General features: G+C 38.5%; 1 protein-coding gene across 1 annotated transcript; it reads right to left on the reverse strand.

Moving 5' to 3' along the window:
- Positions 1-2,678: 2,678 nt before the first annotated feature.
- Positions 2,679-11,105, reverse strand: ppic (peptidylprolyl isomerase C). Its single transcript, XM_085426348.1, has 6 exons — positions 10,865-11,105; positions 8,877-8,990; positions 7,338-7,431; positions 7,163-7,230; positions 6,929-7,045; positions 2,679-4,244 (listed from the first exon to the last, which is right to left on the reverse strand). Exons 1-6 carry the CDS (start codon positions 10,967-10,969, stop codon positions 4,116-4,118), a joined length of 627 nt encoding a protein of 208 aa, XP_085282474.1. The 5' UTR covers positions 10,970-11,105; the 3' UTR covers positions 2,679-4,115.
- Positions 11,106-12,882: the final 1,777 nt, after the last annotated feature.

The raw sequence follows: 12,882 nt of genomic DNA on the forward strand, positions 1-12,882 counted from the left end.
TCGTTTAACAAAATTATGAGATGAATGAAGGTTTGGATTTCCTAAGCGAATCTAAGTTTCCACAATTTCTTTATTAGTCATCTTTACAGCTTGATATGCACTGTAGCAGCGTGACTAAGTACTGAAAACATAAAAGAATGGAAACTTGAAGCCAGGATTTACATGTCCTCAAATTTAAATCATTCAAAACTACTCATGAATTCATAACAAATGGACAAAATAAGACATGCAGTACACATAGAAAAAAAAACACGACCACCATTATTTCAACCAGGCGGTTTTTAGACTCCACATGTGAAGTAGTTCTGTAATGTGTAATTTAGCTCTTAATGGGATTATAATTTAGAAAATCAACCAGGTTCAAATTAATCAGGTTATATAAAAAAGACTGAAACCATAAGTTCATCAAGAAGTTTTTACCAAGGTGATAAATCAAAGCAAAAACTTTGACTGAAGCAGGGTAATTGCAGGGACTGTGATACAGTCTGATTTGTTTTTGCAATCAGGGGATAGTCCTCGTTTCTTCTTATACTGTGGTCTCTAAAAACACTCTGGCCTCTCATTGCTCTCTGCTTGACAATTTTAGCAGACCACAGAGTTTGAGCAAAGAAACCAAAGAGACCAAAAAATAATCCAAGCAGCACATAATCTCAGAAACACAATGAGGCCGTAAGATCTGTTATGTAAAAATTGAAACAGTTTTACACCACTTACAGAGCTGATTTGAAGTTCAAAACCAGGAAATCGGAAAGAATGAGGTAGATGAAAAATTGTAAGAAATCACAAAAATATGTTTCTCTATGCCAAAGTATCCAATATTCCACAGCTCAAAGAAATCAATCTTCGGTGTCATGTTTAAGCAGTAATTTTAGTTAATTTTAGACGTAATCTATTACGGTAACTGTTGAATTGTGGCGAGATAAAACGTGTAGGTTTAATGACATTTAGAATCAAATGAAAAAACCAGAAACATGACAGGAAATGAATGTGAACAATCTGAGCAAACAAACCAACCTTTCTGATTATTTAAATACCTCTCCCATATTCTGTTCATCTTTAGCTGCTCTGTTATAAACAGGTGTCAGTGAAATTATTCTCTTATTTTGTTAATTTGTGAAGGTCTGATTTTTCAGAAGGCGGGAGGCTTTGAGCAGACGGCTGTGATATATTTCATTGTTTTCTGTCGACTTCCTGTCTTCCTCCAGAGATTTCTGCTCCATTTTGACCTTTGTGTTCGAAGATGTTTTCCCCCCTGCGTGTGTGTGTGCGTGTGTGTTTATCTGTTTGTATCAGTGTGTGTATGTGTGTATGTTGTAGAACAGGGGAAAACAAATCACCCGCTGTAGTTCTCATTAGCAGCAGTTTTGTGTCAGTGCTGAGAGATCAGCTGTCAGCTCTCGGCCTTCCGCTGCAGCTTCACCTTTTACCAACTATAATTACACCATTTAACTGCAACGCTCCTCAAACAGCCACCCGTAGGGTTTAATATACAGCACAATTATATCAATTATATGAAGCGTGCTTGTGCCATTTCCTGGCAAAACAGCCCTACATGATGACACTCCCACCTCTAAACTTCACTCTTGGTATGATGTTTTTAAGGTGAGATACCTTTTGACCTCCAAACATGGTGTATATACTGTATTCTCCCAGTTTTTACAGGCTTGTCTAAATGCACTTTAAACGTGCTTCAGTATGCTTTTTCTTCAGCAATTGAGTCTTGCACGGTGAGCGTGCATAGAGGCTATGGGCTGTGCATTACCTATTGTTTTCTTTGAAATAATTGTACCTGATGATTTCAGATCTTGCTGTAGCTCTCCACAAGTGACCTTTGGCTCTCGGACAACTCTTCTGATAATTATTTTCCCTACTCTGTTTGAAATGTTGTGAAAAGCACCTGGTCATGGCCGGTTCATGGTGAAATGATGGTCTTTCCACGTTCGGATTATGGCACCAACAGTTCTCACTGGAAAATCTTCTGTAATCAGTGTCAGTCACAATCAGTGTGTTTTGCAAAAATAAGGCTGTGAAGGTCTTGAGCTCAGTTTTTATGTGTGACACTTATTTATAGGCCATCAGTTGGGACTGAAGCAGCTGATATTAATTTATGCAAAGTGGCAGGATTGCTTTCTAATTACTGATAGACTTTGGCGAGTGTCGTGACTTTCCATACCTTTTTGCACCTGCTTTTCTCCATGAGCATGTATGGTTAGTCTCTTTGCATGTGTGGATTGAATGGGTCCTTACCAACATCTGTGCAGCAAGCAATAAGCCATTTTCATTGTCATATGAAAATTCACCACATCAGAATCCATATGAGATAAGCATATTTAATCCGAATTACAGTTTTTAAAAAGGGACTTTTATGCTTTTGCTGCTTGTAGGTGGTATATTGTTGTATATTTTTGGGGTCGTGTTCGTAGCATGTGTCAGAAACTACCTAAACAGTCATTTATGTTAGGGGCTTACAAAAAACCCAAAATGTGATTTACAATGTAGTGGCTATAATGTTAATTTTATTATAATTTAGTGGCTTCTCAATTGTTCCACTTGATATGACACAGAATTCATCAGTACAGCTACCTGAATTAGCAAAGGGGATCAGCTGATGGCTGATGGTAGGCGAATGGTGAAAAGCTAGAGACACAAGAAGTAACAAATATAAAGACTAGTTCTGGTTGTTTTGCAATAACATTTTTATTGTAGAAAACATACTCATTGGCACTTTCCTTTATTGTTGCTGAAATAAAGAAAAAAAAAATGTTTCTTGAAGAGGTTTAAATGTTGTATTAGCTGCAGTGGCACAAGAATATGTTCTACAGTATGTTACCATGACAGTTTTGGGGTCATTACAAAAGAACTGTGACAGTTCACCAACGTCACTGAAAAGCGTCCATACAGAACTCATTTTCACAATTTTTGAACCATTTCATCCTGTGCAGTTTGTGCTGTAGTTTCTGCAAACATGATATGGTGCATAATGTATTCCCAAGCACAATGCAAATTCTATGTTTACAGTGATGCAATGTTAAAAAAAACAAAAACATTTGGCACTTGACATGTGCTACATATTTTTTGCATATGCATGTTAACGGATTTTAAAATTCTGATATTTATCAAATAGATGCATAGGAAATGCATTTGGCAAAGAAAGAATGATTTGGCAACAAATGCTACATAAGTGTTTCTGATGGCAGATTATACAGTGTCTTCATTATTTGTTACTAATACTAGATGATACTAACTAGCATCATCCACGTAAAGTATTGAAGTATACTAATGTGTAAAACCATTAGCATTTACCACAGTGAACCTGATAAATACTGAACACATCGACTCACACACTGCCACGACTCCTCTGTTAAAGACTTTGTGTTTTGAGGTTTTGATATGTTTTTCCTTTTCCCTGCCACGACTTTGAAATGGGTCATTTCGGAAATGTAAAGCTTCCATTTGATGGTCTAAGAATGACAAATTAATATGAATATTAATAACAATTAATTAATACTAATACAATGCTAATACTAATATTTGAACCTGTACATTGGCATCCAGGTTTAACACCTTATTTTGAAGGGTTTTCCTGTTTTCTCAGAAAGTTAACACCTGTTATTTAGCTACTGTAACAATTTCTGTTAATAACTTAATAGAAATTTCCAATTTTTATTACATCTGCATACAATGGAAATCAATCAGAAGTCACGATCTACTTTAACTACTTGACCCACAATTGCTAAATGCTAGCAAGGTAGCATTAGCAAGCTCATTATTACTATACATGTTAAGAATTACAATACTTAATATGTATAGTACCTCTTAGTTAACATTAGCCACTGGTGTATGTTAGCATGTAAACATTAGCTTGTGAGTTAATATGTTCCCAGTTAGCATCGTATGAGCTTGCTTGGTGAAATTTTCAGACTTTTTTAGTTATAAGTGTGTTAAAAAGTACCCAATCCAACATGCTAGCACCCCAGAAAGAGCATGTTAACATACGAAAGGAATATAAAAAATAAATAAATAATAATAATAATTAGCACGCTTTCAGTGGGACTAATGATTAATATATAAATATTAATATATTTCTCCTACAGACAGTCTTGCACCATTGGCATTTACCAGCCCTCCACCTCCACTACGAAGGGCTCTTTAACAGGGATCCTGCCACTGTTGACGATCACACACTCTGTGTATGGCAGGTTCCTGTCGTTGGTGTCCTGAAGCTCAATGGTGTGAACCACAGCCTGCAAAAGGAGATCCACAGAAGCAGGTTAGATACTTTATTTTAGTGACAGTGAATCACACATCAGTTTGTTTTAGGTGTCACCTTTAACATGCAGTGCAGTATTTCCACTAAACACATGACAATGGATCAAGTCGTTAAAGTCCCATTCACACAGGTCTTAAAACTAGCATTTGACCATCTGGTAACCACAGGTTGTGAGGGGGGAAAAAAAAACAAAAAAAACAAAAAAACGGACATTCCCTAATTCTTGTGTTCTTAGTTGGAATGCAAGTGATGGACTTGCAAACAATGTCTTGCTATTCTCAGGAGCTTTAATAAAACTATGGAAAGTACGACCCAAACCGGAAATAAAGTACTTTGAAAGTAAAGCCTTCAAAGAAAAATTGCACCTTTTTAAACATACTGGCTGTGGGGTTAAAACAACTGCAAATATTCTCACACTTTGTCACATTTATACTATTAATTAGCAAGTATTTGCAGCCAAAAATAGAAAACTACAGATAAATGCAGAAATCTGATAGGAATCAAAGCAATCACTAGAAGGTTTTTGGTGCAGCCAATCGCCAACCTTCCTTTTATCCCAAAACTTTATGAAAGAGTAGTTGTCAAACAGCTAAAAGATCATCTGCAGAGGAATGGCTTATTTGAAGAGTTTCAGTCAGGTTTCAGAGCTCATCACAGAAACAACTTTAGTGAAGGTTACAAATGATCTTCTTATGGCCTCTGACAGTGGACCTCAGTGCTGATCATTATATTTTATTACAGTGATTACAGCATGCTGTAGGTATTACAGGTATTGCGCTGCAGTGGTTTGAATCATATCTATCTAATATACTCCAATTTGATCATAACACACACCAATTAGTTAAACTGCAGGAATGTCTTAAAGACATAAAGACCTGGATGGCCGCTAACTTCATGCTTCTTAATTCGGATAAAACTGAGGTTATTGTACTCGGCCTTAAAGATCGTAGAAATATGGTATCTAACCCTATTTTTACTTCGAAAGGCATTACCTTGGCCTCCAGTACTACCGTGAGGAACCTTGGAGTCATTTTTGACCAGGAAATGTCCTTCAATGCACATACTAAACAAACAAGTAGGACTTCTTTCTTCTATTTGCATAATATCTCTAAAATCAGAAATCCTTTACAGCACACGATTAGAAAATGTCCTTCCTTTCCTACCTTCTTCTACCCAGGACAGATTCAGTCTGATAATGATGAACAAAACCTGCCAAATTAAAACATATTTTCCGCTTCCATGTGTAGTACTTATCTTATTCTGTCCCTTGTTACATTACACTCATTATTTTCTCAGCACTTTGACTTTACTACACTCTCAGAGAAAGCCCAGTAAATTTTAGAAACCTAAGTAATAGTTTCCTGCCCTCTGCTGAGTCCCCACACCTCAGAACATTGCTAATACTGACCTTCCCTAGCCTTTGCATACCTGTGCTCATCTCTTTTGTTGCTTCCTTGTACCTCAAGATTAAAATCTTCTACTTGATTTAATGCTTTGCCAAGTTTTGCTCCTGCTGAATGCAGCCCAAGTCTGGATTATTTCCTGTACGGGTGGAGTTCCTGAATCTATACAAGAAACTAGTTCGCCTTTGGCAGACCTTTCAGAACAAATACAAGGACTAAAAGAATCAAATGTGAGCTTACTTTCTTTAATAGTTTGTACATTTAGTAACTCATTAGCTCTCAGTGAAGAGTCTTCGAGCTTCCTGAAAACCAGAGTCCTCCCATGCCAGCTGTATTCAGCTAATATTATTCAAACATCAGTACTCTTTTTAAAAATAGAAAAATAAATAAATAAATAAAAAAGGGAGAAGGAAACAGAACTTTATGAGCCCTCTGAGCAGACAGGAAAATGCCTACCCCAGCTATCCTTTTAAGTAGGAGGGTCCAGTTTTGTGAGAATGTGCAGCTGTTTCAAGGTTCAAGGTTCTTTATTTGTCACATGCATAGTTATACAAGTATAACACACAAGTTATACAAGTTTAATGTCTCTTAGGTGCAATTTGTATTAATTTGGAGTTTTGTGCATTACATGCAAATGCTTCTCTTTAGTGTGATTTTTCATCTTGCTGGTCATTCTTATTTTGATCTCCATTTATGGCTCATTCAGCTGAATTGTTTATGTTTTGACATGTTTGAATGGGACTGCTAATTACTCATAGTTCTTCGCAGGTGATGTTCGTCGACACCTTGCTTCTGCCTTTTTCCACCCATTCAATTATTATTAGGCTTTTTTTTTTGCCAATTACAAATTAAAGTCTGGACAACATTTTAGGTCCATCTAAGAGGGCACAAAGACGACCATAAAAAGAAAAGAAAAACATTTCAGCATGTAATATTGGTTGGTTGGCAATCTGACAGTTTCCCATCTCTATTTCTGTTCATATATTTTATGCTTAATTTGTTCTGGCTTTGTTTTAATTTTCTCTTGGGGTTGTTTTTAGTTCTCTGCTGTCACTGAGGTCATTTTATGCATCTCTGACGTTTTTTGAGATTCTGCTCAGAGGCCCACTTGTGTATCACACCGCTCACCCTGCAGGCTGTTAACAGATTATTTCACAGTCAGGACACATTTGCACAAATAAACCCACACCTTCTCCTCCCCTGCAACCAGATGTAAGAAAAAGATTAATGGAAAAAAATCTTAAGTTCCACCCACCATCCCATCCAGGACTTTGCCAAAAACCACATGTTTCCCATCCAGCCACGGAGCTTTGGAAGCTAGGATGAAGAACTGGGACCCATTGGTGTCTGGCCCAGCATTTGCCATGCTCACCTAGTACACAATTACACACACAACTCTTTGTTACGTCATGTCATAACTTGTCATATTTAAGTTTGAGTCAACTACCTTATTCTCCAATACATGAATTGCTAGTGAGAGTGTGCTCACCCAGCTTGCTCCAAGGTGCTTCAGTTTGAAGTTCTCATCTGCAAAAGTTGTTCCATAAATGCTGTGACCTAGATTTTAAAAAAGGAGATTCAGTTAAGCTCTGGTGGATTTTTTTTCCTAAAATGAAAAAGGTTTAAATTTAATGTGTAGGTACAACTTTGTCTTTCATTCCCACCTCCAGTCCCATCACCAGATGTGAAATCTCCTCCTTGGATCATAAAATCCTTGATGACTCTGTGGAACTTCGTCCCTTTGTACCCATAACCTTTCTGCAGAGACATGTAAAAACATAATGCTGCAACACAAAGACCACTGTGCATCAAGAGTGATACACAATTATGAAACTGCAAAACAAAAAAAAAAAAAAAAGAATTGATCGATGTGAAAACTAGATTTTTCCACCTGTGGATACATTTGTATGTCCCAAACATCATATAGAACTTAAAATATAAACATGTTGTACAAGTAACCTTGGAAACAATGTCAACGCTAATTTCTAACTTTCTGAGGCCTTTATGGGGCCTGACTGACATGTTGTGGTTATGATGATGGCTACATTTAATCACCATCACTACCGTTAAATTTTATGTGTGTGTTTTCATCTGTTTGTCTATTCACATGCATGTTGTATTTGACATATTAATTTGTAAAGATTATGTACATTCACTGATTATTTCATTACACCTGTTGAATACTTGCTAACACACATATTTCATCTGCCAGTCTCGTGACAGCAGCTCAGTGCATTTAGGCATGGAGACTGCTGAAGTTCGAACCAGCATCAGAGCAACTGAATGAGGAAGAAAGCTGCTTTCAGTGAATGTGGCATGGTTGTTTGCGTTGTACTGGAGTATTTTGGTCTACTGGATTGTTTCTGCCAAATCATTTCCAGTGTTTAAAGAGAAAATATCTAGTGAGCATCAGTTTTGGGCAAAAATGCCTTTTAGATGCCAGATGTCAGAGAAGAATAGCCAGACATCTTCAAGCTCCTGGAAAGGCAACAGTAACTCGAATAGCTAACCAAGGTATGCAGAAGAGTATCTCTGAATTTACAGATTGCTGAACCTTGAAGCAGATAGGCTACAGCAGCAGAAGACCATGCAGGATTCAATTGTATTTTTCCAATGTTGGAAAATATTGCCTGCTTAAATAAGTCTTGGTTTCTGCTACAATATTTGGATGTACCTTGTATCAACAGTTCAGGTTGATGGTGGCAGTTTAATGGCGTGGGGGAATATTTTCTTGGCATACTTTGCCCCCCCACCCCACCCCACCCCCACCAATACAAACTGAGCACTTTCTTTAACACCACAGCCACAACACAGAATATTGTTGCTGACCACAGTCTACTCATTTTCTGATGGCTGCTTCCAACAGGGTAGAAAGCTAAAATCATCTTAAACTGTTCTCTTGGGCATGAGAATGAATTCACTCAAAGGTCACCAGATGTCAGTCCACCAGACCATCTTTAGGATGTGGTGGAATGGGAAACTCAAATCAAGGATGAAACTGTCATGGCAATATGAACCAAGATCTCTGAGGAATGTTTCCAGTACCTTATTGAATGTTTGCCACAAGGGATTCAAGCTGTTCTGAAGGCAAAAGAGGTTCCAACCCAGTACTAGCAAGGTGTATCAATTGAAGTGGCTGCTGAATATCTACCATAATCACATCAGTGTGCGTGGAAATGTGTATTTGTCCAACATCATCCTACCTCTCCAGTTGCCAGTGCGACAAAGTTATTCACTGTTAGAGGGACGACCTCTCCAAACAGACCAATGACGATCCGCCCCACCTCATGACCTCCCACCGTTATGTCAAAAAATACCTGGAAAATAAAACAGCTGTCATTTAATAAAACGTCATACAACGTATTGTCATCCAATCAGCTCACTAATGGCCATCATTTCACACATGTACTGCAGCCATGTACTTTTCTAGACATGTGATGACGAACTAAGCTTCTGTGAAAACAGAAAACCAAGCAAGTCGTCATCCAGTGCCATTCCTCTTGTACACACTTTCAAGATAATGACCTTACCTAAAATAAACCCATTTCCAGAAGCCATATTCACCTGAAGAGACTGAGTTCAAGATACCATGTGAATTTAGCCGTCTCCTACATTTACTTTTTATAGTCTGAAGTTAGAAGATCATTCATGTACATCCCACTGTTGCAAATAGTAGGAGCACTTGTAAACATGACGCCAAAGGAATCATCTCCATCTGATAAGCCGGAGAGGTTCAGATAAAACTTCATGTAGCACATGGATGTCAACATTAATTTAGTCAAAAAAAACTTCCATGCTCTTATGCAAACTTAACTCTGAGTTTATACTGAGCACTCATCCTCTGTGTCTATATGTAAGCGTGCTACTTTTCCTTTGCAACCAGAGGCCGTATCAGCCGTAATAGGGAGTCAGTTTCCCTCTGCCATCTCTGTTGCATTTAAGTATCAGGTTTCTGTGGCTCCAAAAACTGACCAGAGCTCCTACTTTAGAACATCATATCACAGAAATGTGTGGTTTAATTAGAGCTATGCACCCTTTAAGCACAGTATAAAAGAGCTATAATACAACAGCTATAATGTCAAGAAAGGATCTCATGGCTGTTCAAAGAAGGTCCTTAACATCGTCTTAGAGAGTACATCAGGGTTTGAGCTCCACATATGTTAACACAGTGTTTGCAAAATGGTTCTAAAAGTTCAGCTGTGTTTTTTATGCAGCTTTTCCATCTTAATAATAATAATAATAATAAATCCACTCCTTGGCACACCTGGTGTATGGTGAGAATTGAAAGAGTATGTAACATCAAAGGTTACAATTGACACTAAAGAGGCTAACAAGGGTGAAAACTGAGAAGAAACCAAATAAAGAAAAGAAGTGCTGCCTGTCTGATGGTCTGTATCTGTGCAAGATGTCAACAGGCCTCAACCAAAGTATAGCTTTTTTGAGAGGTTAGCCAATACCAACATGGTGCCAGAAAAGCTAAAGACACTTAGACACCAAATGTTCCTTATGTAAGAAATCTGATGCATGTAGATGCAACTGTAAATGCAAAAAAGAGAATAATCCTGCAGTCAAAAAATAGCCAAAGGCATGCCGGGTGATATACGGGTAATTTTATTGAAAATCACTGGTGCTTTTTCTTTATACACTTTCATGCACGAGCTCCGTGTTTAAATGAATTTCAAAGTAAAAGCAGGAATGTGGCTGAATAACAGAGTGTGAGTTTAACAGATGGCTTTTGCAGATGTTGGGTGGCTCATGTCTTTTCAGGGTCTGTGCATGTTTATTACAGCCTCAGAGTAAGGAGGTCACACATTTATCTAAGAGTGTGCGCGTGTGTTCGCCTGCGGACAAACGCATTGCGCATTAAGTTAATCTCAATGGACACGTATACAGCTGTGTGTGTGTGTGTGTGTGTGTGTGTGTGTGTGTGTGTGTGTGTGTGTGTGTGTGTGTGTGTGTGTGTGTCCCACATATTCTCGAAGAATCACGGAGACAGAAGCCTTGGCCTCCTATCGTTACCGGACACGTCTCCCCTCGCACTCCGGGTGACCGTGCGCGCGTGCCCTTCCTGTAGTACAGCACTTCTGCGGGATCGCCGTGAACCCACGAGAAGATGCAGATCGAGCACGCGGAAAAGAAGCCTACGCGGTTTTGGATTAATGCAAATAAATGCGGCAAAATATGCACCCACCTTCTCTGTGACTTTCGGTCCTGTCCGTGAAACTGCGCCGGACACCGACTGCAGGACGACGGCAGAGAGGAAGAGGAGAGCGGGGAGGCTCGTCCGGAGCTCCATCTTTGATTAACGGAGACAGGCCCCTGCTGCGAGAACCGCCGAAAGGGCGAGAGGATAAAGAGGCAGTCACAGCAAGTCACAGCTGGAAGGCTGGCCGGGGAACGGCGCTCATAACCCGGCTACATCATAAGACCACTCCCCCCTGTGGGCTGAGTCTGGACCAAAGACCTGCCTACTGAGAGGGAGAGGAGAGCAGACAGAGTGAAAGGAAAAGACGAGACTGAAGAGGAAACAAGAATTGCAGAGAAAATAAATGTTAAGACTTGAGAAAGAGGTTTAATGTTGAATAAAACATTAAACCCAATTTTGATGATTATAGTTTATGATGATATAGTGTCATGAAGGAGGATAATGCAGAGTATGCATACTGGCTAATGACTTGTGATCAGAAAGTTGTTTGTCAGTGTACATGTGGTTTATAGTCAAATCCTCCACTGGGTTGTTACACAGATTTCAGAACAGCAAAAATGTTATCTTGTCAGGATTGTATTTTGCCATGTGTAATAAAAATCTGTGCTTATATTAGTGATAGACTGTATATAAAAGATGGATGAAGCATCTGTGTTTGAGTAGTGAAGTAGTGAAGGCAATGTAAACATGTATTCTTTCTGTTGACCAACGGGAGATGAGTTTTCTTCCACCGCCAGCCTTTCCCACCTGTGACTTCAGAAAACACTTTCATGATGAGTTTGTGGTGTCAGTTGCTAGTTTCAAACCTTTCTTCAATACAAAAATATGTTCAAATTGTAACTGTTGGTCCCATTTAAAGTAAACTAAACAACAAAGCGGGGTAAAATGTCTGTGAAGGTTCTCAGTTTGACCCCAAAGCGGGGTAAACATAAGTGCAAAGTTACCTTGTAAGTAATTAGTGCTAATATGTTAGGGTGCAGTATCCATTTGATTTCTTCGTCAGATACCATAAAAGCCAACACAGTTATCCAACTAGCTATAACGTATATCTGGATGCACCATATATTTGACACAGGTGACATTGGCATGTCCATTTCTATGATAATCATGTATACAGTGCAGACACATGACATATAGCACATATTATAGTGAGCATCTTATTTCTCACTTAAGTTCACTTTGCTATGTGTGTCATTAATAACAAAAGTTTTATGGAAATTATGCAGGGCTCTTTATGTATGTTAAAGAATAGATGAATTATATATGTTTCTGTAAGATTGTCTAATATACAGAATAAAAAAAATCTAAAGACACAAGCTACTATTTTCCAATGAGAATAATAATACCTCAAAACAGGGAAAAAAGATTCTGTAGCTCAGAGGATTATATTTTTCTTGACTAATTGACAAAGAGTTGCATTTTCCAGCATGCAGTGATCTATAAGGTGCAGTGGCTCGTTTTTAACACTAAATGAAGGATAATGAAGTCCATACAGCAGAGTATTTTATCTTTAAAATACTTTACTGCATTAAAAACACCTCAGGTCTGCTTGGGCTTGGCTTCAGCTGCAGGAAATAAAGCTGAAAAAGAGAATATAAGTCCCCGCTGAATACATGTCTATAGAGATGAATTATAATAGTCAGCCTGCCGTGACCTTAACACCACAGCAGGGACACACACACACAAACACACACGGTTATCGGCCTCCTGTCAAAGCAGCCCGTCCATTCGTCTTTTCCTGCCGCCGTCCGCCGAATTAATTAAGCAGAAATGTAAACGTTTTAATTGAATGTCAAAGCAGGACCTTAACAACATGCTCCTATGTAAATGAAAGTGACACCGCTTTAAACCTGTGGGTTTACATGTGGGTTTATACCAAGGTCACAGTCATGTATTTATGCATGTGTGTGTGTGTGTTGCACAGCGTAACTACAAACATTTTAATTGAATTAACACCACTTGTGTACTAATTGGCCCCATGCATTTAAACCAGTAAGACTTCA

The sequence above is a fragment of the Rhamphochromis longiceps genome, linkage group LG12 (genome assembly GCF_057381845.1).
Source record: "Rhamphochromis longiceps isolate RC_006_pf linkage group LG12, R_longiceps_female_GT1.1, whole genome shotgun sequence".
Classification (NCBI taxonomy): domain Eukaryota; kingdom Metazoa; phylum Chordata; class Actinopteri; order Cichliformes; family Cichlidae; genus Rhamphochromis; species Rhamphochromis longiceps.